The sequence below is a fragment of the Alternaria rosae genome (assembly GCF_020736505.1).
Source record: "Alternaria rosae strain MPI-PUGE-AT-0040 chromosome Unknown BKA58scaffold_8, whole genome shotgun sequence".
Taxonomy (NCBI): domain Eukaryota; kingdom Fungi; phylum Ascomycota; class Dothideomycetes; order Pleosporales; family Pleosporaceae; genus Alternaria; species Alternaria rosae.
The window spans coordinates 297,422-321,095 of record NW_025763577.1 but is presented as its reverse complement, the minus strand read 5'-3'; the positions used below and the strand labels follow the sequence as shown (position 1 = coordinate 321,095).

The 23,674-nt window shown below is 52.5% G+C and overlaps 9 protein-coding genes across 9 annotated transcripts; 6 read left to right on the top strand and 3 right to left on the bottom strand.

The window, feature by feature from the left end:
- Nucleotides 1-1,099: 1,099 nt before the first annotated feature.
- Nucleotides 1,100-2,229, bottom strand: BKA58DRAFT_222130 (uncharacterized protein). Its single transcript, XM_046166269.1, has one exon. The coding sequence runs from the start codon at nt 1,873-1,875 to the stop codon at nt 1,261-1,263; it is 615 nt and encodes a 204-aa protein (XP_046022416.1). The 5' UTR covers nt 1,876-2,229; the 3' UTR covers nt 1,100-1,260.
- Nucleotides 1,850-4,256, top strand: BKA58DRAFT_222186 (siderophore iron transporter mirB). Its single transcript, XM_046166271.1, has 2 exons — nt 1,850-2,220; nt 2,269-4,256. The coding sequence occupies exons 1-2, from the start codon at nt 1,928-1,930 to the stop codon at nt 3,821-3,823; spliced, it is 1,848 nt and encodes a 615-aa protein (XP_046022415.1). The 5' UTR covers nt 1,850-1,927; the 3' UTR covers nt 3,824-4,256.
- BKA58DRAFT_320171 (Alpha/Beta hydrolase protein) lies at nt 4,158-5,247 on the bottom strand (the record flags this gene model as incomplete). The annotated part of the gene is made up of 2 exons (XM_046167751.1): nt 4,158-4,675; nt 4,740-5,247. The coding sequence occupies 2 exons, from the start codon at nt 5,245-5,247 to the stop codon at nt 4,158-4,160; spliced, it is 1,026 nt and encodes a 341-aa protein (XP_046022414.1).
- Nucleotides 5,248-5,390: 143 nt separating this feature from the next.
- Nucleotides 5,391-6,383, top strand: BKA58DRAFT_222349 (uncharacterized protein). The gene is made up of 2 exons (XM_046166274.1): nt 5,391-5,822; nt 5,876-6,383. Exons 1-2 carry the CDS (start codon nt 5,534-5,536, stop codon nt 6,124-6,126), a joined length of 540 nt encoding a protein of 179 aa, XP_046022413.1. The 5' UTR covers nt 5,391-5,533; the 3' UTR covers nt 6,127-6,383.
- Nucleotides 6,384-7,309: 926 nt separating this feature from the next.
- Nucleotides 7,310-9,260, top strand: BKA58DRAFT_442260 (uncharacterized protein; the record flags this gene model as incomplete). The annotated part of the gene is made up of 4 exons (XM_046173897.1): nt 7,310-7,435; nt 7,488-7,583; nt 7,635-8,602; nt 8,672-9,260. 4 exons carry the CDS (start codon nt 7,310-7,312, stop codon nt 9,258-9,260), a joined length of 1,779 nt encoding a protein of 592 aa, XP_046022412.1.
- A 626-nt stretch (nt 9,261-9,886) lies between these two features.
- On the top strand, nt 9,887-12,563 carry BKA58DRAFT_222095 (uncharacterized protein). The gene is made up of 5 exons (XM_046166268.1): nt 9,887-10,187; nt 10,325-10,353; nt 10,498-11,352; nt 11,403-11,660; nt 11,783-12,563. The coding sequence occupies exons 1-5, from the start codon at nt 10,088-10,090 to the stop codon at nt 12,473-12,475; spliced, it is 1,935 nt and encodes a 644-aa protein (XP_046022411.1). The 5' UTR covers nt 9,887-10,087; the 3' UTR covers nt 12,476-12,563.
- Nucleotides 12,564-14,039: 1,476 nt separating this feature from the next.
- Nucleotides 14,040-16,619, bottom strand: BKA58DRAFT_431003 (acyl-CoA dehydrogenase/oxidase C-terminal; the record flags this gene model as incomplete). The annotated part of the gene is made up of 5 exons (XM_046173086.1): nt 14,040-15,664; nt 15,707-15,746; nt 15,802-16,200; nt 16,256-16,477; nt 16,528-16,619. 5 exons carry the CDS (start codon nt 16,617-16,619, stop codon nt 14,453-14,455), a joined length of 1,965 nt encoding a protein of 654 aa, XP_046022410.1. The 3' UTR covers nt 14,040-14,452.
- Nucleotides 16,620-18,514: 1,895 nt separating this feature from the next.
- Nucleotides 18,515-20,686, top strand: BKA58DRAFT_471452 (Oxidoreductase, molybdopterin-binding domain-containing protein). Its single transcript, XM_046175229.1, has 4 exons — nt 18,515-19,884; nt 19,935-19,971; nt 20,092-20,153; nt 20,216-20,686. The coding sequence occupies exons 1-4, from the start codon at nt 18,605-18,607 to the stop codon at nt 20,394-20,396; spliced, it is 1,560 nt and encodes a 519-aa protein (XP_046022409.1). The 5' UTR covers nt 18,515-18,604; the 3' UTR covers nt 20,397-20,686.
- Nucleotides 20,687-21,338: 652 nt separating this feature from the next.
- Nucleotides 21,339-22,748, top strand: BKA58DRAFT_413207 (subtilisin-like protease-like protein; the record flags this gene model as incomplete). The annotated part of the gene is made up of 3 exons (XM_046172406.1): nt 21,339-21,714; nt 21,849-22,624; nt 22,686-22,748. The coding sequence occupies 3 exons, from the start codon at nt 21,339-21,341 to the stop codon at nt 22,746-22,748; spliced, it is 1,215 nt and encodes a 404-aa protein (XP_046022408.1).
- Nucleotides 22,749-23,674: the final 926 nt, after the last annotated feature.

The window sequence follows — 23,674 nt, the reverse complement described above, 5'->3', positions numbered from 1 at the left end:
GAGTTCGCCTTGATACATGAACGGGCGCGCGGCATCGTACACAAGATTCGCTTTCCTTTATCATACGAACGTGTAGCCTGGGCTGACCCTCTCCCTATCGTCGTCTGAAGCTGGAGCCCTTAGCGGTGCGTTTTTGGTCGTATCGATGATTGATGATCGAGCACTTCCTCGGTGAATGAGGAGATGAGCGCGCGGCCCTCTCTCGCCTCGCGACTCACTCTCTGCCTTGGCGCCGCCTCATAGCAGCAGAAGGGCGCACTCGATCAGATTGGAGAGTCTTGGTGAGAGCTAGCTTTCAAGCAGTTGCTACGAGGTCAGCAAAGTCAGTATAAGCTTGATTAGAGCCCCTGGTGTAAGAAGTCAGAACCCAAGTGTATTTAGGTATCGACTCCAGCATTAAGTTCCGACAGCGTGCGCAACACGACCTCCCTTACCCGAGAAACCAACCGAATGCTCTGGAGTCGACAATGTCGCAAGATCTTCTGATTTGCTTGGTTTTATCATAATGAAGTCTGCGTACCTGTTCAGTTTCTTCCTTGTCGAGATGATTCTGTCTTGCAATCGGACAGGTCCACTCGATCGTCAATGTCCTGCGTTCAGAAGCCACCACGTTATGTTGCATGACATTCAACAAGAATGGTGATCTATAGGTACCCACGGCGCGATACATTTTCCGGCACGCACAGAGCAATGCAAATGTCATGTTAATCGCATGCTACAATGGCAAGACACAGGCAGAGCAATAGAGGGGCGTACGCGAAGCATGCTGTGTCGTGTACAGGTCGACGTAGACATGTACGCAACCGATCGCAGCTGACAGGTACCGACGCGCGCATGTCCGATTGTCGGCCGCTGACATGACTCGTGTACATCGAACTCGCAGTCGTGCCTGCCCACAACTCACCACGCCAATCCCCTCCTCCCCCTGCTTCCCGCATCACACGGAAAGCATCGCGTTCGGTTTCCAGGCTGATGGAAGGGTGGATCTACGCTCAAGAAAGCCTTTCCTGCTGTCGGGACCCAAGGATGAAGGATGAGCCGCCATTAGCACGTCTCTCGCACGAGCACCCCAACCGTCAACCCCACTTGCGCCAACCTGCCAGACCCTTGATTCCGTTCATAGCAGCAGCGTAGATGAGATGTGATTGGACACCGACGATGGCAGGAACGGTATGCCTGCAGAGAAAAGCTTCTCGAAACCCATTCGACCCATTTGTAACCCTTTTCCCGCTTCTTCTATCCACATCGTCTCTTCCCTATCTATGAGGCCGCCACCACGGTACGAGCAATGGAGCAAATTCTGCAGAAACCCCGAGCAAGCTCCACCGCATGTCCGGCGGCTATCGAGTATTGGGAGCACCATCGGCAGGTCCGTAGTCGCGGACTAGAATCCATCATCTCCCTCGGTACCCCCGCTTTACGAAGGCATGACGGAGCAGAGGGCAGGCAGTGGAGTGGTACAGGTAGGCGTCGTGGCTTGCGGGTTTTGATCAGATAATGATTAGATCGAAAATTTTCATCTGATAACCCACGCGTCACGCCACCGTTGGCTCCTATTGGTCCGAGATGCCGGCTGATTATCGAGATAAGATTTTGGAGGCTGTCTGGGCCGTGCTTGGAAAGGCTTAATTCCGGGGAACCAACTGCATTCAGGAAAGTCAAGCTTTGTTGCATGATGCTAGCCGGGGACGAGCGCGTGATATTCACCACTATTTCCCTGTTCATGATGAACGTGAACGGAATTCCCCACCCAGCGACGAGGAGCCGGTAACCGGGCGCGTCTCGGAAAGGTCCTGCGGTGGAACTGCGTGGATCAGCGTTTTCTTTATATGAACCTGAGGCTCGCTCGGTACCTTGTCTTATCAATCTCCTCATCTCATCTCCATCACGGCCTCTCTTTTGGTGTACTTTTATACCTGTCACCAAGATGGGTTTCACCTTCAAGGGATTGACTACCAGTGCATTGGTCTCTGGCAACACCGCCAACACCAATGCCAATGAGAAAGATATTGCTGACGTGCCCGCTTCCTACCAGGGCCATACCAGCATGGATGCTGCCCGCCCTGACGAGAAGGTTGGCAGCCCGAGGGAATCTGCCAGGAGCCGAGACTCAGATGAAGAGCTGAACAAAGTCGATACCACCGCAGAGGCTGGTGTTCAAAGTGCGCAGGCTGCTTCGCTCTTGTGGAAGAAGCGTGACTTGATCCTCGCGTACATTGCGTAAGTCACTGCCTTTTCACTACTTCAAGACAAGACTAACAACAACAGCATGTGGTTCATCCAGTTCTTCACTGCCTACGCATCCAGTACCTCAAGTACCCTCGGACCCTACGTCACCAGCGACTTCCAGAAGCACTCTTTGACCGCCCTGACCACCGTCATCTCCTCCATCGTCGGCGGTATCTGGAAACTCCCGTATGCCAAAATTCTCAACATCTGGGGCCGACCTTTCGGTCTCGGCCTGGGCGTAGCCATCTACGTCGTCGGTCTCATCTTGATGGCAAGCTGCAACAACGTCAAAGCCTACTGCGCGGCACAGACCTTCTTCTACGTCGGCTCCAACAGTATCGACTTCTTCATCACCGTCTTCATCGCTGATACCTCCAAGTTGCGGAACCGAGCACTGTTCATCGGATATGCGTCCTCCCCATGGCTCATCACTACCTGGATCTACGGATATGGCATCAATAGCATCACAGCGCCTGGCGGCATTGGCTGGCGATGGACTTTTGGTATCTTTGCCATCATTGCGCCCATCGTCACATCACCTCTCATGCTCCTATTCATCATCTACGAAGGCAAGGCACGTAAACAGGGTCTCATCACGCCCCGGCCCAGCCGCGGTAATTTTGTCCAAACGCTCAAGTACTACCTCCGCGAATTCGACGCTGTTGGTCTTCTGCTCCTCGCCGCTGGGCTTTCGCTCTTCCTGCTCGCCTTCAACATCTACTCCTACCAGGCCAAACAATGGGCGTCGCCTCTAATCATCTGCTTCCTCGTGTTCGGTGCCCTCCTTGTCGTCGCATTCGGTCTATGGGAGAAGTATGGTGCACCAGTCACCTTCATCCCATGGCCACTGCTCAAGAACCGAACCGTCATCTTCACCTACACCATGGCTGGCTCCCTGTACATCGGCTGGTACTGCTGGGACTCGTACTTCTACTCGCTTCTTATCGTCTTGTTCGACCAGATTCCTGTACACGCCACTTGGATCGCCAACATCTACACCATGGGCAGCTGCTTCTGCTCCATCGCTTACGGACTCTTGCTACGATACTACGGAAAGCTCAAGATCTACTCTCTGTTCTTGGGTGTACCTCTTACCATGCTCGGTGTTGGTCTCATGATCAAGTTCCGCCAGCCCGACGAAAACATTGGTTACATTGTCATGTGCATGATCTTCATCGCCTTCGGTGGTGGTATCTTGGTCATCTCTGAGCAGACCACCCTCATGGCTGTGTCTAAGCAACAGGACTTCCCGGCGCTCCTGGCCGTCGAGTCTATGATCATCTCCATCGGAAGCGCTATTGGTTCCACTGTTGCGGGTGCTATCTGGACCGGTGTCTTCCCTGCTCGTCTCATGGCTAACCTGCCTGAGAGCGCCATGGACAATTTCGCCGCCATCTACGGCGATTTCAACGTTCAGGACAGCTACCCTGTCGGCACCCCGACTCGTGATGCCATCAACCTCAGCTATGGTCAGACACAGAAGTACATGCTCATATCGGCTGTTTGCGTCTATTGCATCACTCTTTTCAGTGTTGGCCTGTGGCAGAACGTCGATGTCAGGACCATGAAGCAGAGGACTATTGGTCTGTTGTAGATTTTCTATGGCTTTCAACGTTCTTTCCGCATGCATTGCATTGGCGGCGTCTTGTTCTCTTGATGTTTCTTGCATTGCATAGCAAAAGGCTGTTGAACGAATGTACCTCTTGCATCTCACGATGATAACGGCTTCACAGTAATGAACTAGTAGTTGTTGTTCGAATCTGCATCCCATGCTTCTCACGAACACCGTGTACGCCGTATGTATATGCTTGTTGTATGCTTCCTAAAGACCTCGCCTCATGTATTTGGATATCTAAATGGTGGTGCTTATGACACCAGCTCTCGGAAAGAAAGCTCGGGTATGACGCAAAAGAATCACGCAAATGAATCTACAAGAAGACAACCACACTCAAAGCCAACGCAGTCATGTACCCAAGGGTAGCAGTTAGCGAGCTGGCAGCGCCTGTCGCGCTAGTTTCTGCACTCTTCTCCGCATCGTCAGTTGGCGTCGCAACAGGTGAAGGGGTAATGGTAGCGGATCCGGAGGTAGCGGCAGGCTTCGCGGCCACACTTGTCGAAGAGGGAGACTGGCTGATTACGGGCTTGCTGGGTTTCGCACTCACATCACCACCGCTGGCTTTGGCCATGCCAGATACCCACTTGACGACCTCTTCGTTGTGCTGGAAGAAATAGTTGAGGTGCTCGTTTGTGTCCGGGGGAGAAGAACCGACGGCGCAGATTGGGTCGCCGTAGTGGCAGTAGTCGAGGAGGACGTTGGCGTAGGCGTTAAGGCCTTCAAGATGTTCTGGGCTGCGCGCACTGGTACCATCGTAGTCTACGCCGCGACCGACGGTAAAGTTCTGGTCACGAGAACGGACGACCGCGCCAAAGGTCACTGCTGCAACAACTAGAGCAGAAAAGTTAGCAAACCGGTGTAGGGCGTGACTCTAGCTGTACATGGGCGTACGTACCATTGGAACCAATTGTAGCATCCAGAGCTGGGTTCATCTCTTGCTCACATGCAAAGACTGGGCCTCCTCCTCCACCGAGCATGTCCTGTGCGACTGATGCACCCTGCGAGAAACCCAAAACGATCAACTTGCTGTTCGGACACTTTTCGCTGTACGCCTTCATCTGGTCCTGTCCGTTCTTGGCACCCTTGCTTGCTGAATCACACCATGCGGTTGCTCCCCACGCTGAGCTCTTCGCAGGGTACTCGACATCTTCGTAACCGCACTCTTCTGAACCTCCAATTCCTGCGCAGATCTCCGAGGTGAGGTTACCCAAGCGGCCGGGGTAGGGTTCGTCAGAGCCTCGTGCGACAAACACGTGGAAAGGTTTGCAATCGTCGGAGTGGAAGGCGAGGATTTCTGTCGAGTTGCAGTAAATGCCGGGCGAAGGTGCGTCGCAGCGTTCCTGCGCGAGCACGAGGCTTGCACCGATGGTGATGACGAGGAGGGGAAGTTGTGAGACCCTCATATTAGCGAAATTACAAAGTTCGGTATAACGAGTGACTAATGTAGGTAGCCGCGAAAAGAAAGGACAACTGAGCGTCTTGCACCAAAGAACGCGTGATTAGTAGTAAGTAGCAAGACCCCGAAGCTGCTTCGACAGCGGCAGGGCAGCGGGAGATATACACGACACCAAGCGGGCAGCCATGAGAAACCTGACAGTACGAGGATCAAGAAGTCCCAGGCGATCGGCACCCATGATGTGAGCGCACGGCCCCCACAGATGGCATGCATGGCCGCAAGCCTGCTTTGGCATGTTTCCACGGGGGCTATTCGACACAAAGGCAGCCTTTCGACAGAAAACGTCGATTCCGCCCCGTCGGCTAGCCCGATGCGGCAAAGCCACACGCGCCAACGCGGATTTCGGCATCCGGCCAAGCCGCCTGTGCCACAGAAGCCACATGAAGCCGCCGGTCTGCAGGAACAAATCTCGCCCAAATCCTTGGGGCTTGCGCGTCCCGTCATCGAGGCGTCGAAAAGGGGGGCTGTTGTCCGTCGTTTCGTGGGCGCTGTGGTGGATTACTATACAAAGCGCGTTGCGATGTAAGCAGCGCTACCTAGGTATCTTATCAGCACGAGACGACTGACTTTCATAGGGAACGCCATACTTGATATTCAACACCGAGTACGAGTACTGAACGTGCGATCGACCCGTACCGCAATACGATGCAAACGCCGGACGCCTGACTGCCCATGGAGTAGCATTCGTTCGAGACTTCTGGTGCCTGAGTCGTGTCCACTTTTTTCATTTTGGGGGGTCCCCACCTGCATCGGTCTGGCTTCTTCTGCATCCTTCATGGCTGCGACTTCACCTCACACATTGGTGTATTGTTTTAGAGGCCCCTGACTGTCTCGAAGAGTGTAAGTGCCGCTGCTTCCGTATCCGTTGACTTGTAGACGCGCGGCAGGTAAACAAGGAGTCGTCTGCTTCTGGGAACAGCTCTCTCTCTCTCTCTCTGTCTGCCTTCTTCTTTCTAGGAATGGGAGATAGAACACTTCCGCTCCTTCTTTCAGGGCGCTGCAACGAAATACGGCACAATGGCATTGCACTGTGTAGGAACATGGCGGAGAGTCAATAGCCACTTCCGCTTCGCCATGAATGGCAAGTGCGCTCTTCGATATCTGCTGTAGCAAAGAGCTCAGCTCTATCTTTTTCTGCATGTTTCCTCGACTCAACGTGTTCGCATCTCTTTCACTCTTTACACAGGTGCCTACATCCCTGTTCCTTTCACTATCCCATCTTCTCATGTGGCCTAAGGGTTCATTGTCACATGCGTCTCACTGCGTATGCTTTAAACTTCTTTCCTAGATGATACCATAGAGTATCTGCCACGCTGAGCTGAGGGGCATTGGAGTCTACATGTCGCTACCGCTCCATGAGCCAGGTGTGAAGTGTCATTGTGGAGACGACCTTCACGGCAGCTCACACTGTCTTGAATTCCATATCAGCATACACTGTCCACACACACACACACACACCTTCGCTCACTACGATCCAATATGGCGGAGCATTGCTGCCGGCACTGCCTTTCCCTTTGTTGGTAGATCTATCACAAGGCGCCAATCTCTCCACAGTGAACGCTCGCGCAACAACGTCAATCCTCAGTCACAAGACCCAACCCCCCAGCCTTCTTGAGCCACTCTTTCCCAAAAACCCTGCCTTTTTCGCGCATATGGCTCTTTCCGTCGTGGTGACTGGTGTATCAAAGCTGAATGTACCAACAATTTCGTCATAAACTCCCCATTCACTAGGGTTCACTTCTGCCGACGACGCCAAGATCCACACATTGATCAAGTGCCATTCCATTGGCGTATGTGCCTTTCCTCCCTCTTTTGATCGCCAACCTTTCTCACGCTCTCGACCAACGCGCCCAAGCAGGAACTGCCTCCACTGTCCATCGACTTCCCATCTTGATCGACTTTTCCGGGATCCAGACGGCTTAGCAGTCACCGAACTGTTTCAGAGCTTCTTCTCGATCATTGCTACCTACACTTCACTCAGCTCATCTACCCCCACCAACTTTGCCACCATGGCCCCGATCCGCGAGACCATCCGGAAAGGTGCAAGCTACCTAGTAGGGGTCATTAGCGAGAAGGCGCAGATCCAGTACCAAGAGGTATACCTGAAGCTCGAAACTCATGCTCGCATATTTAAGGTTTGTATATCCAATCAGATGACGTCCAGATTGCGACTAATCATAGACACAGCGATCTATCGAGAGGTCAACCCCCTGTATTGTCGCAACAGGACTCAACAAAGTCCGCAACAGCTCCAAGCGTACAGAACTCCTGCCGCGGGTCAAGGTCAGTCGATCTGCTGTTCAGACTGGAAACAAGCTGGCTGACCCCCCAAAGAAGCAGCAGATCTACCTCACCATGGCCACGGGTCGCATTGAGAAGCCCAAGCGAGATCCCCATCCCCGAAAGTTAGACCCTCGATGGTACGATATGGCCATGAAGAGGAAGTCCGAAGAAATGTGGTGCGAGCGCGAGATGCGTCTCCGAGAGAGGCAGCGAAAGGACCTGACGGAACGCAAGCGACGACAACAAACACAACGTCGCGCTCCGAACGACCAACACTCCACCAAGCGCCTAGGTGGTATCGAGAACACACATTCTCAGTGGAAGCCACTGACTGTCCCACCGTCGCCAAAAACTTTCAGCAACTTACAGTACCCCGCCGAGTTCTACGAGAACCAAACCCCCGAGGAACGTAGAGCGTATGTGCGTGAGAAGTTGACCAACGTCCTTGGCGAGGAAAAGATGAGAGCGCCCATCCTTCCTTCTGGCCACAACCCCATGGAACCTGTCATCGCCGAGTATAACCAGTGCATGGCCACAATCGGCCTTCTCAACCAGTTTAAAGCTCATCGGGCTGAGGCGCAGCGGCAGTATAACGAGCAAATGCGTCTAGCCCGTGAGGAGGAGGCCGCTCGACTCAACACAAAAGTTCTTCTTGATTATTACAAGAACGTCTACCAGGGCCGCATCGACGTGCTTGCATGGCATACCGGCGATATGCTCTCAGGGATCGAACGACTAGAATATCTAATCCAGAACGGAGAGCTTTGGGAGGTGACGAAAGTCGTACAAGTACTCACCCACCAAGTCTTTGAACCCGTCAAGCGCCTACTAGAAGAGTTTGACGCCGACATCCCGCTGGATCCAGAGGGCGCCCAAAGGCTCAAGCAAGCCTGGCCGATGGCTCGTCTACAGGCACTCTATGACTTCCTACTGGGCAAAGCCAACGGATTGGACCCGCAGACCGTTCGTATGGCTCAGTGTATTGAGGAAATCCTTCGACGTCTTGACAACCCGAGCGTGTTCGTGAACCCTCTTGCGCCCAAATCTCAGCCGTTCAGTGACTTCGGTCAGAGCTAAGGCTCTACAAGCATCAACCCCCAGAAGATCTCTGCTCTTAAATCCGCATCATCTCTCACTGGCATAGTCCCACCACCCGCAGAAGGATGGTCCTTCCGTGGCCGAACCTCCACTTCCGGCATCGACCCCGACGCCCCCCCGTCCTCCCTTCCCAACGCCGCCACCTCCGCACCCGCCGGAAGCGGTATATCCAAGCTCATCACCGCAACGGCCGAGAACGTTGCCTTCAAAGCTGCCGGCCCCCAAAACCCCTGCATAACCGTCGAGCCTGCCGACAGCGCTGCACGCAACCACGTCCTGCAATACATCAGCACCGACAACATGGTGCTGCAAGCAGAGATGGAAGACATGTTCCGGCACGCCGAGCCAAAGAGCAGTCACCGCCGCGCCGTCACAGAGTGCATTAAGGGCATTGTGGATGCTGCGAATGGCGACGAGAAGATACTGGGTACGATGGATGCGACGTATTATCGTGCGCAGATTGAGCAGTGTGTGAAGAAGATTGATGCGCTTGCGAAGAGGTATCGTGAGGTTAAGGATACGAAGGCGCTTAGAAAGTTTTGTGGGCAGGCGCTGAAGATTTGGGCAATGCATGGGTGAATGGCAACTAGGAGAGGGTTTTGGATGGTGTTGTCGAGAGATGAAGAAAATAGTCTCTCTGCTGGATGCCAATCCGAGGCTCGACTCTGATCTCTTTTACTATCATGAGACACCCGGAAGGATGGCGGAAAGGACCAAAAGTTGTCTTCCTCACGAACTCATGACTTCACGACACTACGGTTTACGAAACCACGACAACCATTATCTGCTTTTTTTTCCACGCGGTATTGAAGATTTCTAGTTATGCAGTTCCAGCGAGCAAGCGAATGTTGTCTTCTTAATTTCCTTAGTCGTTCAACCTTTCGATCTCTCAGTCTTTTGATACCCACCGCGGTCCCGAGGTCGACAACCCCTACGTCAACTACGGCTACAAGCGCGATAGGTAACTGTGAAGGTGTCACAGTTCGCTGGTGCTTGGAGTTCATAGCAATAATAGTCAATGATACCCAATTTTAGATAAATCCCAATTCCTTACGAGCGACGGTGATGATGGACGTGGAGCGGTTCTGCAGTACTGTGGATGGAAACGAAGAACGAGCGTAGGCCCCAAAACGGTGTCACATGTCAGAGGCCTGCAAGCGCCTTACCGTACGTCTCGCTCCCACAATGGCATCTTGCATAGGCTCCAGCTGAACAACGTTAGGTCGTGTATCTCGCAACTCACTAAGCTTACCCTTATAGTCCACATCCGTGATGGAATAGGAATAAAATCGATGCCGTTGGCTGCACAAGGACGGAAGCTGTCGACGCGCTAGTGGCCGGATCCTGGTCGCGTTCCGAAGTAGCTTGGGGGAGCGCCATCCTTCTTCCAACAACTCCATCGCGCCATGAACAGCCATCCTTCGCCCATGGAGCACATGGACGTCGAAAGGAGGTCGTCGTCGCCCAAGCGCAAAAAGGTCCGCCAAAAGTACGCGCCCAAAGCATGTAAGTCGCGATACTCGCTCTGGTTCGGCATGCCTGGAGCTTCCTATGCGGCATTCCGATGGTTCCGTAGTGGTTCGGCGCAGCTCGCGCGACAGGACGACGAGATTATGCCATCAGCCGGCTGACAGATTGTGCAGGTGTATCATGCAGGCGATCCAAGCTCAAGGTGTGTATTGTCTTTTGTATAATGGCTGCCCCTGAGCTGCTCTTTCCTTAAGCGCTTCACCGGCTTCCTCATGCGACAGCGCCGCTTCCGCATTTACCAACTTTACGAGCAACAACCATGATAGGCAGCGACTAACTCCAACAGTGCTCCGGCGAGAACCCATGTCAACGGTGCATGGATAATGGCAAGCGATGCTTCTTCTCTGAAGACCAGACGGCCGCCGAAGCCCTGCAGAACCTTAGTCGACCGACGCCTGCCCTCCAGACCCAAGCCACGAACCCCAGCGGCAACGGCAACGGCCACAACGTACCACGAAGGAGCTTGATGCCTTCCGACAACGGCACAGAGCGAAGGGCGAGCGATGCCAGCACACGCGGCATGACCATGGAATCACGCATGGCCCGAATTGAGGCCATGATGGAGGCTCTCATGCGCGACCGAGGCCTGACCATGACGCCAATGGGCAGTGTGGAGCGCGAAGAGAACGGGAGTGATGCCTTCAGGGGTGACGCCGTGCTGCCTGTCCCACCGCTGGATCCCATCAACCCAGCTCTCGCCTTCATGGGGCAGCCTTCACTATTCACACAAGAGTCGGCAGACTCAGCAAACCCAGACGCCGGCTCCCCTATCAACACCGAGCACCTCATACAAGTCGGCAACAGGAAGGTGCCCTTTCCTAGTTCCGCCGATTACCAACAGTACCTAGCCTCCTTCTTCACCGACATTCACCTGTCTCATCCGTGCATAGATGAACCCGAATTCCGCAACCGTAGCCAACACATGCTAGCAAGCACGACCATATCATCAGAAGATTGTGAGTTCCTCGCACTGAACTACACAATCTTCGCGTGCTGCGATGTACTACTCAATGTCGCACCCATCGATACTGGCAAGCCTAAGGGCTGGCGCTGGCTTGAGATGGCTGACGAGCTTGTCGACAAGAGGTCGCTACTGAGTGGAAGTGGCGACTTGACGATGATGCAGTGCGCTCTATTCCAGGTAGGTTTCCGAGTATCTCCAACTTGGTGGCCACAAATTGACAGTCGTAGGCCATCTACTACACCTACGCAGACATGCCCGGTCCTGCCTACAACACTATTGGTGCCGCTGCCAGACTCGCATTCCAGTCGTGCCTGCATCAACAGTCCACGTGGACGAATATCACAACCATTCAAGCATACGAACGCATCTGCACGTTTTGGAACATATTCGTCCAGGACCGCTTCATCTCTTTGACGTGTGGAAGACCGTATACCATTCACGAAACCGACATTCAAGTCGAGGCGCCTGTAGATCTGTCGCAAAGGGTAAGTAAAGCCCCCAGCTCCTCCTCCTCCTCCTCCTCCTCCTCCTCCTCCTCCTCCTCCTCCTCCTCCTCCTCCTCCTCCTCCTCCTCCTCCTCCTCCTACCTCATGCTCACGTTCTATAGGCAAACCTCTACCAAACCGAGGGTGATGACCCCAGACCTTTCATCGATCACTACATCCACTACGTCATACTCTGGGCGCGTTACGCCGGAAACGCTGTCGACGGCCGTAGTCTCGATAGCACGACGCAGGACATCATTGATAGGCAGATCTCCTACTTCCTCGATCACGACTTACCAGAACTGAGGATCCCATACGCTCAGCGGGACGCTGGAACTGTACCACCGCTGAAGGTGTTCATCACCCAGAAGAAGACAGACTTCGTTCTTTGGGGGCTACGTTCCGTCATAATCTCCCTGCAATACGACGACAATCACGCTGCTCACCTCAGCCAACTTGCCGGCTTCAGCCTCACCCGAATGACCGCCTTTGCACAGGATGCTAGTCATTCATTCAGCCTCCGCCATCGCATGACATCGTCCCTGTCGAATGCACTTCTGGTACTTTGCTCTCTTCTCGTTCGCAATTCTGCTGGAAGGACACAGACCCACATCGAGGCTTTTCGCCGTGCCGAGAACATGCTACATGACTTGGCATTTAGTCAGCCATATGCGAAACGCGTCTTGTCTGATTTCGAGAGCATTGTGCGTGTGGTGGAGGATTGCCTTGATGGGAAAGATGCCCCAGAGAATGTCGCGGAGCTGTTTCCTTACCAGTCTTCGAGCGCTGACATTCGTGGCGTACTGTGGTTGTAGTGAATAAGAAATGAGGGGGAAAGTGGCGTTTTTATGGTTTCAAATGTATTTTACTCTGTGTACCAACTGCCTGCATAGATACCCATTGCCCTCGTACGGGCTAGGAGATTTACTTTCATCATATTATACTTTGCTCACATCTCTCTGCCATTAGTCGCATACATGATCGTTATCCATGGGTAACTGGAGAGCAAGGATGACACTTACTGCATACAAGCGTAATATCCTCTGGAAACGCCAAACCCAAAACACAACGAGTAGCTACTGGGTGTCCTGTGGAACAGACTTTGAAGAAACAACAAGACGAAGTGCTCTCCAATCATTCGTTAAATAACGTAAAGTGGTTGTCAATAGAAATAACGACTAGGGATGTTTGGGAGAAGTACCTTCGAAAGTATACATGTCGGTTTCATGAGCATGAGGAGGGCGCATGTGCGAGACTGGTTACAGAGATACTATGACTTCGGAAAGTCTAAACGGTGTGAGGCAGGGTTGCTAGATTGTTATGGCAAGTTAGTCAGTGCGCCGACTTCGGTCAACTACGTGCCGCTGCTGTTGCCTCGCAGAATGGAAGGGCCAGTGAAGGAGGACTTAGTGTCATGCTAATCTGTTCTTTCTATTGTACCGGGAGTCTGCCCACCTACGTACAATCCCCGCATTGCGACAGCTTTGGAACCTTTGCGACAAAGCCCGTCAAGCTCTATCGTGGATAGAGATCTGGTCCGCCGGTAGGTAAACATAATTGCGACTGACAAACATCCTGCTGACTATTTGTTGAGCGCTCTGCAAAATTTACGATAGATGCGCCACGTTACCACTCTACTCGGCGACCCGATAACGTTAAGCTAAATCCCCGAGGAAGTTCTCTGCGCCAGACGACTTGAGGGATTTCGGATCAGTAAAGCAGCAGAAAAGCTCGACCAAGTAATCAGCACGTACATAGCGACCCACGCAGAGGCAGAATGCATGAAACTATCCAAGCAGTTCTAGAGCAAACTACCGCGGGAACTAGGAGAAATGGTATACGATCATCTAGTGCCGAGGGAAATTCACACCATCGGGCACCCCGACCACAATCTTAAGTGGCTTCACTCTATACAAAAGACCAGTTGCGATCATCTTGTTGCGCATGGATACGTTCCGCTCGACATCATAAAAGAGATTATCGAGACATAGCACGAGCTATCGACCTTCATCGTCCTCGGCTTCCTCTTAGGGCGTAGTAGTAACCCCAAATGTACTTCAAGAGCCTTAGACTTCCTCCTCCAGAACAGATGGGGCCTGGACATTGATGTGCGCCAACACGTCAAACACATCTATATCCGCCTCGAATATATCGAGGGCGTGGATGACAACGTCACCCAACTTGACGCTAATCTCCGGAGACTGTCATCACTGGGAGCAAATGCGCGGGTCGTTCTACAACTCCAATCTACATACGTCCCCTCCTCGACGCTGACAGAGCTTCAAGTGTCAATTCTTGTGGGGAAGTTCCACATGGTTTTCTCTGTCCTGACGAAACTTGTCAAAGAGGGAAAGAGAGTTATGGTCAACGTGAAAGGCTATCATGTGTTCGAAGTCAAGGTCGAAAGGCTGAACGCGCCGAGTTGGACCAGTCAGTTGATCAAAGTGCTCTCAGACAAAGACTTACTTGTTCTACAACCATAAGCTAAACAGACGCATCGGGACACACTACCATTTTGCAGATTATGTTGAAGAGCATTGAGACTGCGTTACATGCGACTGCATGGTCTACAAGTCTACATTGTTACCAATTCCGCTGGACTCGTTGTATCGTCCTATGTAGGAGCAGGCCAAAGTCCAGCGGTAGCTGTTGTGCCAATGCAAAACGGGTCAGTTTTTACCTTCCAATACAGCCTTGACAAGTATACTATCGCGACGATGTGGAGTAAACATCCAGGCTACGTCGTTCTACAACTTCGCCTTCCTTTTCAGGATCGGATCTACCCACTTCTTTCACCCCTGCTGTACCCCAGCATTCTGCGACGCATTCTGATTGATGGGCAACTTCTCAACCCAACGCATGATGTTCTCGTACACATTGCCGTCATACATACCCAGCGCACTGCAGAGACTAGCATCGGAAAAGTCCCAGGCATCCGTCAGCGCAACGGCCTCAGGCAGTAGTTGATCGAGCAAGCCATTGACGAGAGAGCGAATAGTGTCGAGCTGCCTCGAGGTAAGATATGGAGAGCGTTCGTCGGCCGTCTCGATAAAGGATACTGCGTCGACGGTACGCGGGTTTATGATCGTTGATAGGGCGTAGAGGGAGCGCATACGATTCAAGACGATACGCAGGTAGTTGCAAGTCGAGTCAGACAAGCTTGAGATGAAGTCGATGAATGAATTCAGGATGAAGTACTCAATATGGGCCCGCGAGGCGGAAATGAGCAGCATCATGTGCTCGTTCCAAGCATCTGCAGGCAAATTGCTTGATGCGCGAATTGCCGAATGCGCCTTGACGACCATACGGTGTGCACGTTCGCGATATATAGCGAGTTGTACTTTTGGGTCGAGAAACTGCGTTGCGGATGCACTACACGGGGGGTTGGGGTCTTCAATATCGGTCAGGTACTGCACGTGAGGCTCAATCGGCTCCCCATCTTGTAGGCGATCAAGTTGCTTGAGAAGGTGTCGCCCGAGTTGCTGCCATAGAACATAATTCTCGCCCTCGAACGTCGCGCCACCGACCAGCGCACCAACGATATCTGGCAGGCCTGAGATAGACATGTAGCCATGGCCGCCACACAGCTTACGTGCGTCTTCGGCGCCATCAGCGGCCTCGGACGTGACATACGCCTTCATACCAGCAGTCAATGCGTGCACAGCCGGCAAAAGCGAGTGGTCGTTCTTGCTCTGCATCTCTCGTAGTTTGCCGTACTGTTCGTCGCAGACCCGAGAGCCGAAGAACATGGCGTATGTCTTGGCCAGCAAACTCAAAAGACGGAAGTGCTGATGCTTGTAGTGCAAGACGTTTCCTTCGGTCTCAAACGCATCGGCAGGGCCGAGGCCTTGTTGTCGTACAACGGAGTATCGTGTCGCAATCGTCAAAGCTTGGGCTAGCTGAACCGTAAAGACACTAGGCATCCTACCGCGGACGAGCAGCATGACGGAGTACGAGAGCTTAGCGCGGAGGGGGTCCTTGGTGAATGTGCCATCGGATGTGAGCTGGCTATGAGCCATGAGCATCTGCGATCAAGAGATGCGAACTTTATCGAAGGAGGCGAAGCCATTATCAGCTTCGTTATAGCTAGGTCTTGGTGAGAAACCAAACTCCTGACGTCTTTTACGATTTCGTTACTTACCCAAGCTTCAAGCCAACATCGCCCATCTTCACACCAGGCATTGGTGTGCCGTCCTCGACTGATCGAAGTTGTACAAGAAATATGTGTGGGCCGTGGTCCTGGTCGCCAACAATGAGTCTCGCCATGACTGTACCATGCGTGGTCGAGAAGCCCAGTCCCGCAGGCCAAAACTTTGTCGATGAAATTATTGGTGAGTGAACGACGAACTCATCGCGATCGGGGTCAAAGGTGGCGGTTGTTTCGATACCTCGCACGAATGAACCATGGCCAAGTTCGGTTTGCGCGTATGTGCCAAGTATCTTGCCGGATCGAGCGAGCGGAAGCCACTTTGCCTTTTGTTCCTCTGTACCGTTGTGCTCTATGCCAGGCTCGAAGAGGATGGTTTTATGGCCGAAGGGGCTGTTGGAAGTCATTTCGTCAGTCGTGGAAGATTCTCCTAACTACCTCAACATACCTGGCGTTCATGAGGTTGTATCGCGGTGTGATCCACACAAAATGCTCATGGTCATGCTTGAGCATATCATCAAGGCACGCTTTTCCCATCTCAAGGCCTTGCTCGAATAGATCCTCGCGTGAAGTCTCTGCGTAGCATCGAGGAAGCTTTGCATTGTCGTTGGTGCCGAGTGCTTTCTCAACTCGCTTGAAGGCGGCCCGTCGCTCCTTGACTACCTTCTCACTGCAGATGGGTTAGCGAGGATGTTACATAGGCGCACAGATTGTACTTACCTTCCCCAGAGTATGCACGTCAGCTGGGACGTGTCGAACGAAGCGGAGTCTCTTGCTTTCTGCAACAGCGCGCTCTGGACACTTGCTACCATGTTGACCATTGCTGCTCTACGCGTATAGACGACAAATGGTGAAAATGAGAGGCGAAGATGCGGGGCGAAGACGAGGATTAAAGGTAACCAATATATATGACCATAGGAGACGTGGTGAGCAAGCTGAGATACAGCAGTGTATTGTCGGATGCACTGGGCTTTCCCCATCGATGATGGTGTGCTTCCCATGGCCTCTCTGGGCAGCCACGCAACCCGCGCTTGCCATCTTCCAAGCCAGATATTGTCCACCTATTGCCCAGTACGAAGAATACCTGCATATCTGCGGCGTAGACATCCAGATCGAAAATTGCGATTGGTCACATCGTCAAGATATCCTCACGGAGATGTGCATGCATAGTCCTTCCGTTAGCCAGATGCGAGATACGGATCTTCATCTAGAGTATAGTTGATACGAATCCTTCACTGTATGGAGCGATCCCTTGGTTTCTCGTTTCATAGCCTTTACTTGTACAGTTCAGACTGAACACATTCCACGAGTTCCAGTTCACGGCCCGGGCTTATGCTCATGTGAAAGTCAACTGGACTTATGTGTTGGTACTCCGTATCGGACGCCTTCCTAGGGGTTGTATGTTGGCCAGTCAATAATATCGAAATCTGGAACCGAAGGACGCGGGCCGTGTTTGTAAGGGCGGCCCTTGATGGCGCCGCCACGTGGGAAAAGTCTTCATCTTCCGATGGCATATCGAATCGCGTCTGTTCGATGTTTGCCGTGTCTTGATCCTTCTTCGGAAGGGACGTGAACTGCGACGCTATTCGATGAGCCTTCTTCGATCAGATGATAAGGACGTGGAGCGCGTCAGAACGAGTACCAGATGATCCGCTCCTCCAGCACGCAGGTGCTTGGCTTTGACTGTTTTGTGAGACACATTGGCATAGATTCACAGGTCTGACTCCTATTCCTTGATTGGAATGAGGCGGCGTAATGCCTACAGCTGAGGTAGCAGCAGTTCTATAGGGGTGCACTCCATTGCGCTACTAGACTGTGTCCGCCATTCCGAAAGCTAAGTGATATCCTAGTAATCTATATCAAGATTTCGAAAGATGTTGTTGCGGCTTCTTTGTTGATTAGCCATATCGAATGCAGACTTGCGGGAACTGACGGATGTTTAGATGCTGAGATCGTGGTGTTCTGCGGTGAAATGACGGCGGGCAGAAGCGAGCCAAGCTTCTTTCAGGTTAGCATGCCATGCAACTTGCCGAGGCGACACTTGCAGAACCTGTGAAACAACTGCCGCGCATTTCCATGCGTGCATGCCAACTCTGGCCACCCCTTGCTCTGCAACAACGATAGTTATCGCGCTGCTTTCCGGTTTTGTCTGGAGTATGCCTGACCCCTGGCTCGAAATTTCGCTTTGGGCCTCCCGAAGATCTTAGGCGATACGAGCAAGCGTGTTCGAACTACTCGTATGCGGCCTGCATGTAATCATTAACGCATCACCGACTACAACTGGTTTGAGTTACCAGTACTGTGCCAAGCGTACCTGTAAGCAATGACTGCTAATAAGAAGCATTCGCGAGCCTTTAGCAACCTTACTCATCGATCACATGCGGGTCGCACCGTCTCCATCTTTTCTCCGGCCTTTGCCCATTCTCGGATTTCGGACTTAACAACCATTGGCGCTCTAGGCGCGTCGTACCCTCCTAGGATGTCTGTCAGCTCTCCAATGTTCATCATGATGACGCAGTGGTGTATCGTTGCTTGTCGCTTTTGCGGAGCTTGCGGCATTTTCATTCGTGGATCCAGGTAAACCACGTGCTCGCAGAACGATGTACAGGGGTTGCCTGCAGCACATACTGTGGGAGATCAGTATAGCCCATGATTAAGAATCAGTCACCCTGAGGTCATGACACAACGCACATGTACTGGCGCTTGCAGTCCAGAATGCGGGACTTGCTCGCATTTGTAAGGGCTTGCATCCCGAGCCTCATGCTTGAACAAATTTCCCCAACTCCACACCCCAACCATGGCGCCCGCTGAACCCAACGCAAAGCCTTTCGAGCTCTTAACAGCCGAAGAGCCAAACTTCCCCGAAGAGCGAGAAGGATGGAAAGGATACGTCGAGTGGGAGCGATACCCAGAAAAAAAGAAAAAGGCGGCAGAAATCCTGGCGAAATACGACTTTCCCGTACCTCCCGAATTCCAGTTGGAGCCGTTGCCCAAGACCAACCCGGTCCTTGAAGGTGTGCGATGGAAATACTACCACTACGCCATGGGCAAGACACTGAAGGATATGCCGGCTGATTCATGGGAACACGTCAAGAAAGAGAAGAGTGAGGACATGGTCCATGTACTGCAATTTCCTTACAATGGAGAGCCGGAGCGCAAGCGCCTCGTCGAAACTGAAATTACTAACAACAAAGACCACTTTGTTCGGAACCACGGTGGCATCCCTGAGATCGACCCGGAGAAATACTTCTTCGAAGTCGAGGGTCTTGTCGACAAGCCGAAGAAGATTACGTTGAAGGAGCTACAGGACGAGAGCATCTTCCCACGTATGGAGACCTGCGTTACCCTGCAGTGCAGTGGTACGCGGCGTATCGAGCAGATTCATGACTACCCTGGAGACGGAGACGAACTCATCAATGCGCCATGGGGAGAAGGCGCCATCGGTACTGCCCGTTACGTGGGCGTCAGCCTTAAGAAGGTACTCAAGTACTGCGGGTTGAAGCCGGAAGGAAAGCACGTGGAGTTCTTCGGCGCCGATACCTACTTCAAGAAGGGTCACGTATACAACTACGCTGTATCAGTACCGACTCGCAAGGTAAAGATCAACGAGGTCATGTTGGCCTGGGAGATGAATGGAGAGCCACTACCAGCGATTCATGGCTTCCCACTCCGTACCGTCGTAATGGGCTATATCGGTGCCAGAAGCTGCAAGTGGCTTACCCGCATCAACGTCATCAACGCTCCATCTCTGGCTCCTGTCCAAATGAAGGAGTATCTATACTACACCCCGCAGAATGGCAAGCAAAACGTCACATACAGCAACGGTTTCAGTATCCAGACGATGCCTGTTGCGAGTGCCATCATGACGCCCGTTGACAAAGACGTTATCATACACGACGGGAAGATTCGTATGACTGGCTGGGCATACAGTGGAAGCGGTTGGCCCGAGCGAGTCGAAGTCAGCAATGATGGCGGTGGTGTTTGGTACGAGGTGCCATACGAGAATTTGAGCAAGAAATACTACCACGCCTGGCGCACGTGGTGGATCGACATTCCAGTCGACGCGGAAGGATGGCTGTAAGTCTATCGTCGTCGGTGTTTCAGCGAACAATGCTAACTTGACTCAGTGAATTCTGCGTGCGTTGCTGGGACGATGCCCTGAATGTAAGTACAGTCTAGCTCCCCTTGCGAACATCTCGCACGTCTCGCATCGTGGTTGTTCCGATGTGGCGTGGAGAGGTCTTGTTGTATCTACGAGACAACATTCGCTGACCTTATGCGCAGACGCAACCCACCTTCGTGCGAAGTGCATGGAACTGGGATCTCCACGTGACATCCTCATGCCAGTAAGCATTCCTCTTCTGAGTGATCTTTCACGCTCTATAGCAAGATACTAACGTTATGGTAGCCGCGTGAAGCTTTACAGCGTCAACCGCACCAAACCAGCCACGATGAAGCGTCTCAAGCAACTCGAAGACCACGGTGCTTCGATTCATCCCATCACCAGGCCTTTGCCATTTGATCTCGAGACCGAAGAGGATTATCTTAAGGAGATGAAGAAGCGCGGAGGTCGCGATCCGGAGGAGTAGGTTGTTGGAAGAGGACTGTTCGGCCAGGTTGGCTGCCCGGTTGGGGGTCTGTCCTAGCCTTGGGGCGAATAATGAGACTACACTAGGTATTGGAACGGTGTTACTGGTTGGAGTAAGACATTACAATGCAATGAGAATATATATCCCTCCTTGAGAACAGCTGTCATGGTTGAAGTACCCAACAGGTAGACGCGGACGCAAGCAGCGGCAGCAGTTCGCCACGTCGTATTGCCAGTTTATTCGAGCCTTGCCGGTCTCAGAGTGCGTGCAGTGATATGTGTATGAGGCACAGTAGTTCCGGGGATGAAGTCTAGTCGGTGATGGAATGCGGCGCAGTTGAGACATTGCCCCACTGCGGGCAGCAACGTGATCACGAAGCCGCTCTCGAACCTGGGTCTCGTACACAGTCAACGACAATGCACATTGCAGCTGTTGATGCTATCTTGGTCTTACAACGCAGTTTTGTTCGACGTTTGCACGAAGATCTGAAGCTTGCAAAACTGTAGCGACAAGTCATGTCCAGTCTGCCTCGCCACGCACGTGCTGCGCAGCGCATTCCGCCCCTGCATTGCATCACAGGATATCTGCATGAACTATCGGATCGTGCGAAGAATAGGCAGGAGCGGGCAGATGGATCGGTCCTCAGTGGACCATGTGGAGTACATACGAGGGTAGTGTCTGCGCACGTCAGCCGGGCGACATCCGCAAGCGCTTGGAGCCAGGCATCAGGCTTCTCTTGCGGTTGTTATTGGGTATGTTCGGGGGGTATATGGGATTCGATTCTTCCGCCGGCAAGATTGAATTGAGGGTGTACGATAGAGCGTTGAGTTGAGCTTGGTATTCTGGGTTGGTATAAGTATGCAAAAGCATTGTGATAAGTCCTAGACCATCTACATCAATCTCATCTTCTCAGCATTACTACTCCCCTTCCTGCCTTTCAAAATGCGGTTCTTCATCCGTGCTCTTTCTCTTGCTGTAGCTGCGGCATCGCTTCTTGCTCATGCGGCACCTATTGCGACTCGCTCTACCGAGGATTTGATCGCGGGCCGATATATCGTACAGCTCAAGCCGGACGTGGACGTCGCATCATTTACCGCTCATCGCGAGCAGGTTCGTAGTATAGTAGCTCGCCATCTTGGTCTTGGACGACGGAATGACATCGACCTGAACGCAGGCATCGACCAGGAGTACGACTTGGGAGACTTCAAGGGCTATGCGGGAGCATTCGACCCAGCCGTGGTTGCTGAATTGGAGGCAATGGATGATGTTTTCCTCGTCGAGAAAGACTTCCTAATGTATCCTACGGCTCTCATAACGCGTACGTATATTACACCCTGAAGCCTACATCGACTTTAGGCCACTTACTTTGGACGTTTTCAACTTGATGTAGTCTGCAGACCTGTTCGGGGTTTTTCCTGTATGAGGTAAGACCATGCCGCTGACACTCACCAGAAACCAACGCACCATGGGGTCTCGCAAGCGTCTCCTCTAGGACCAGAGGAGCAACTAGTTATGTATACGATTCGACAGCTGGCAACAACACCTACTCGTATGTGCTTGACAGCGGTATCAGAACAACCCATGTCGAGTTCGAAGGCCGCGCATCTTGGGGCTATAATGCAGCCAACAGCAATAACGCCGATGTCTCCGGCCATGGCACCCACGTAGCTGGTGTAATTGGTTCAAAAACCTACGGCGTCGCCAAGAAGACAAATCTTGTTGCGGTCAAAGTAATAGGCGACGATAACGTCGCAGCTGGCTCCAGTGTGCTGGCCGGCTTGAATTGGGCAACAAACGATATCGTCACCAATAGCCGACTGGGTTCAGCCGTGGTGAACTTGTCGCTCGGTGGGCCGGCCTCCTCATCCATGGACAACGCCGTCAACTCATTGGCGAACCGAGGTATATTGCCTATCGTCGCTGCAGGAAACGAAAACCAGCCGGCCGCAAATGTATCGCCAGCTCGTGCTGCCAACGCTCTGTGCGTAGGAAGCGTTCAATCGAACGATGCTCGTTCTTCGACATCAAATTACGGGTCTGCCGTAGATATCTGGGCTCCTGGTGGTGACATCATGTCTACCTGGCACACTTCAGATACAGCCACGTTAACAGCGAGTGGTACCTCCGCGTCAGCACCATTTGTGGCTGGCATAGTGTCTTATATGCGAGGTCTCGAAGGACAGTCGATTGGTCCGGTCGCCAGGGCAAGAGTTCTGGCTTTGGGTACTGTAAGTGACTCTACACTCACTGCATGTGGGACATACGCTGACTTCGCACACCTGACTTTAGCCAAACCGCCTTACGGATGTAGCAGGCGCGCCTAACCTGTTGGCTTACAATGGAAGAACTTAGAGGCGATGGTCGCAATCGGTTCGCATTTAGTCCGTATATATCAATACAGCTTCGATTCAGTTGAATTCAGCTTTGGCGCTACCTCGGTAACGAAGACCGTATTCAATGGTGCTTTAGATCTTACTCGGCGGGTGTCACGACAAGCGTTCTTCACGGGACCTTGGAAGAGCTTGACGAGCTTTAAAGATCGGGAGTTGATCGCTCAGATCCATAAAAGCAAAACAAGTATCTGTTCGGAGTGGTTGAATTCGTAGTTGCGTCCAACGACGAAAAGTGTCGGCGGCTGTCAGTGTTCTCATGCGAGGAGAACAGGCCATCCGGAATAGGCCAAGATCGACTTAGTCATCCAGCGAGTGGGGCTCATCAGAGGTTCGCGATGACGTAGAACACCTTTACGTTCACGCCAAATCCTCACCACAGATGCCATTAGAATGCCATCTACATCTCTCCAAACTGCCGTGAATGCGTTCCTGAATCTGAATCGCAACTCCGGATACGGTGAGGCGCTGGCAGTTTTGTGCGTAGCATGGACTTCACTTAATCATCATTAACAATTTCTTGCAATGGCGTCTTCCAACGCAGTGGCTTCACTAACAGCAGGCACCTTGATCTCTACGGGTTTGAAGTACCTACCATTCGATCGCAATGCAGATTTAACAGTCTCTCGGGAGTCCTCATTGCGATGGAAGCAGGACTAGAGTCTTAGAATGCACGAGCAGGTAGGGAATACGACCATGGATGTTTGAAGTTCACAATATAGGAACCTACGAAGATGGCTTCATCTACTGGACGCGGCAATGACGTCTCCTACGTAGCGCCCTGCTCATATAGATCCTTTCGACAACTACTACCCAAGAGCTTCACAGCAACTGCGATCCTACCGCCTACTCAGGACCTGTAGTACGCGATGTGTGCACATTCGAGAC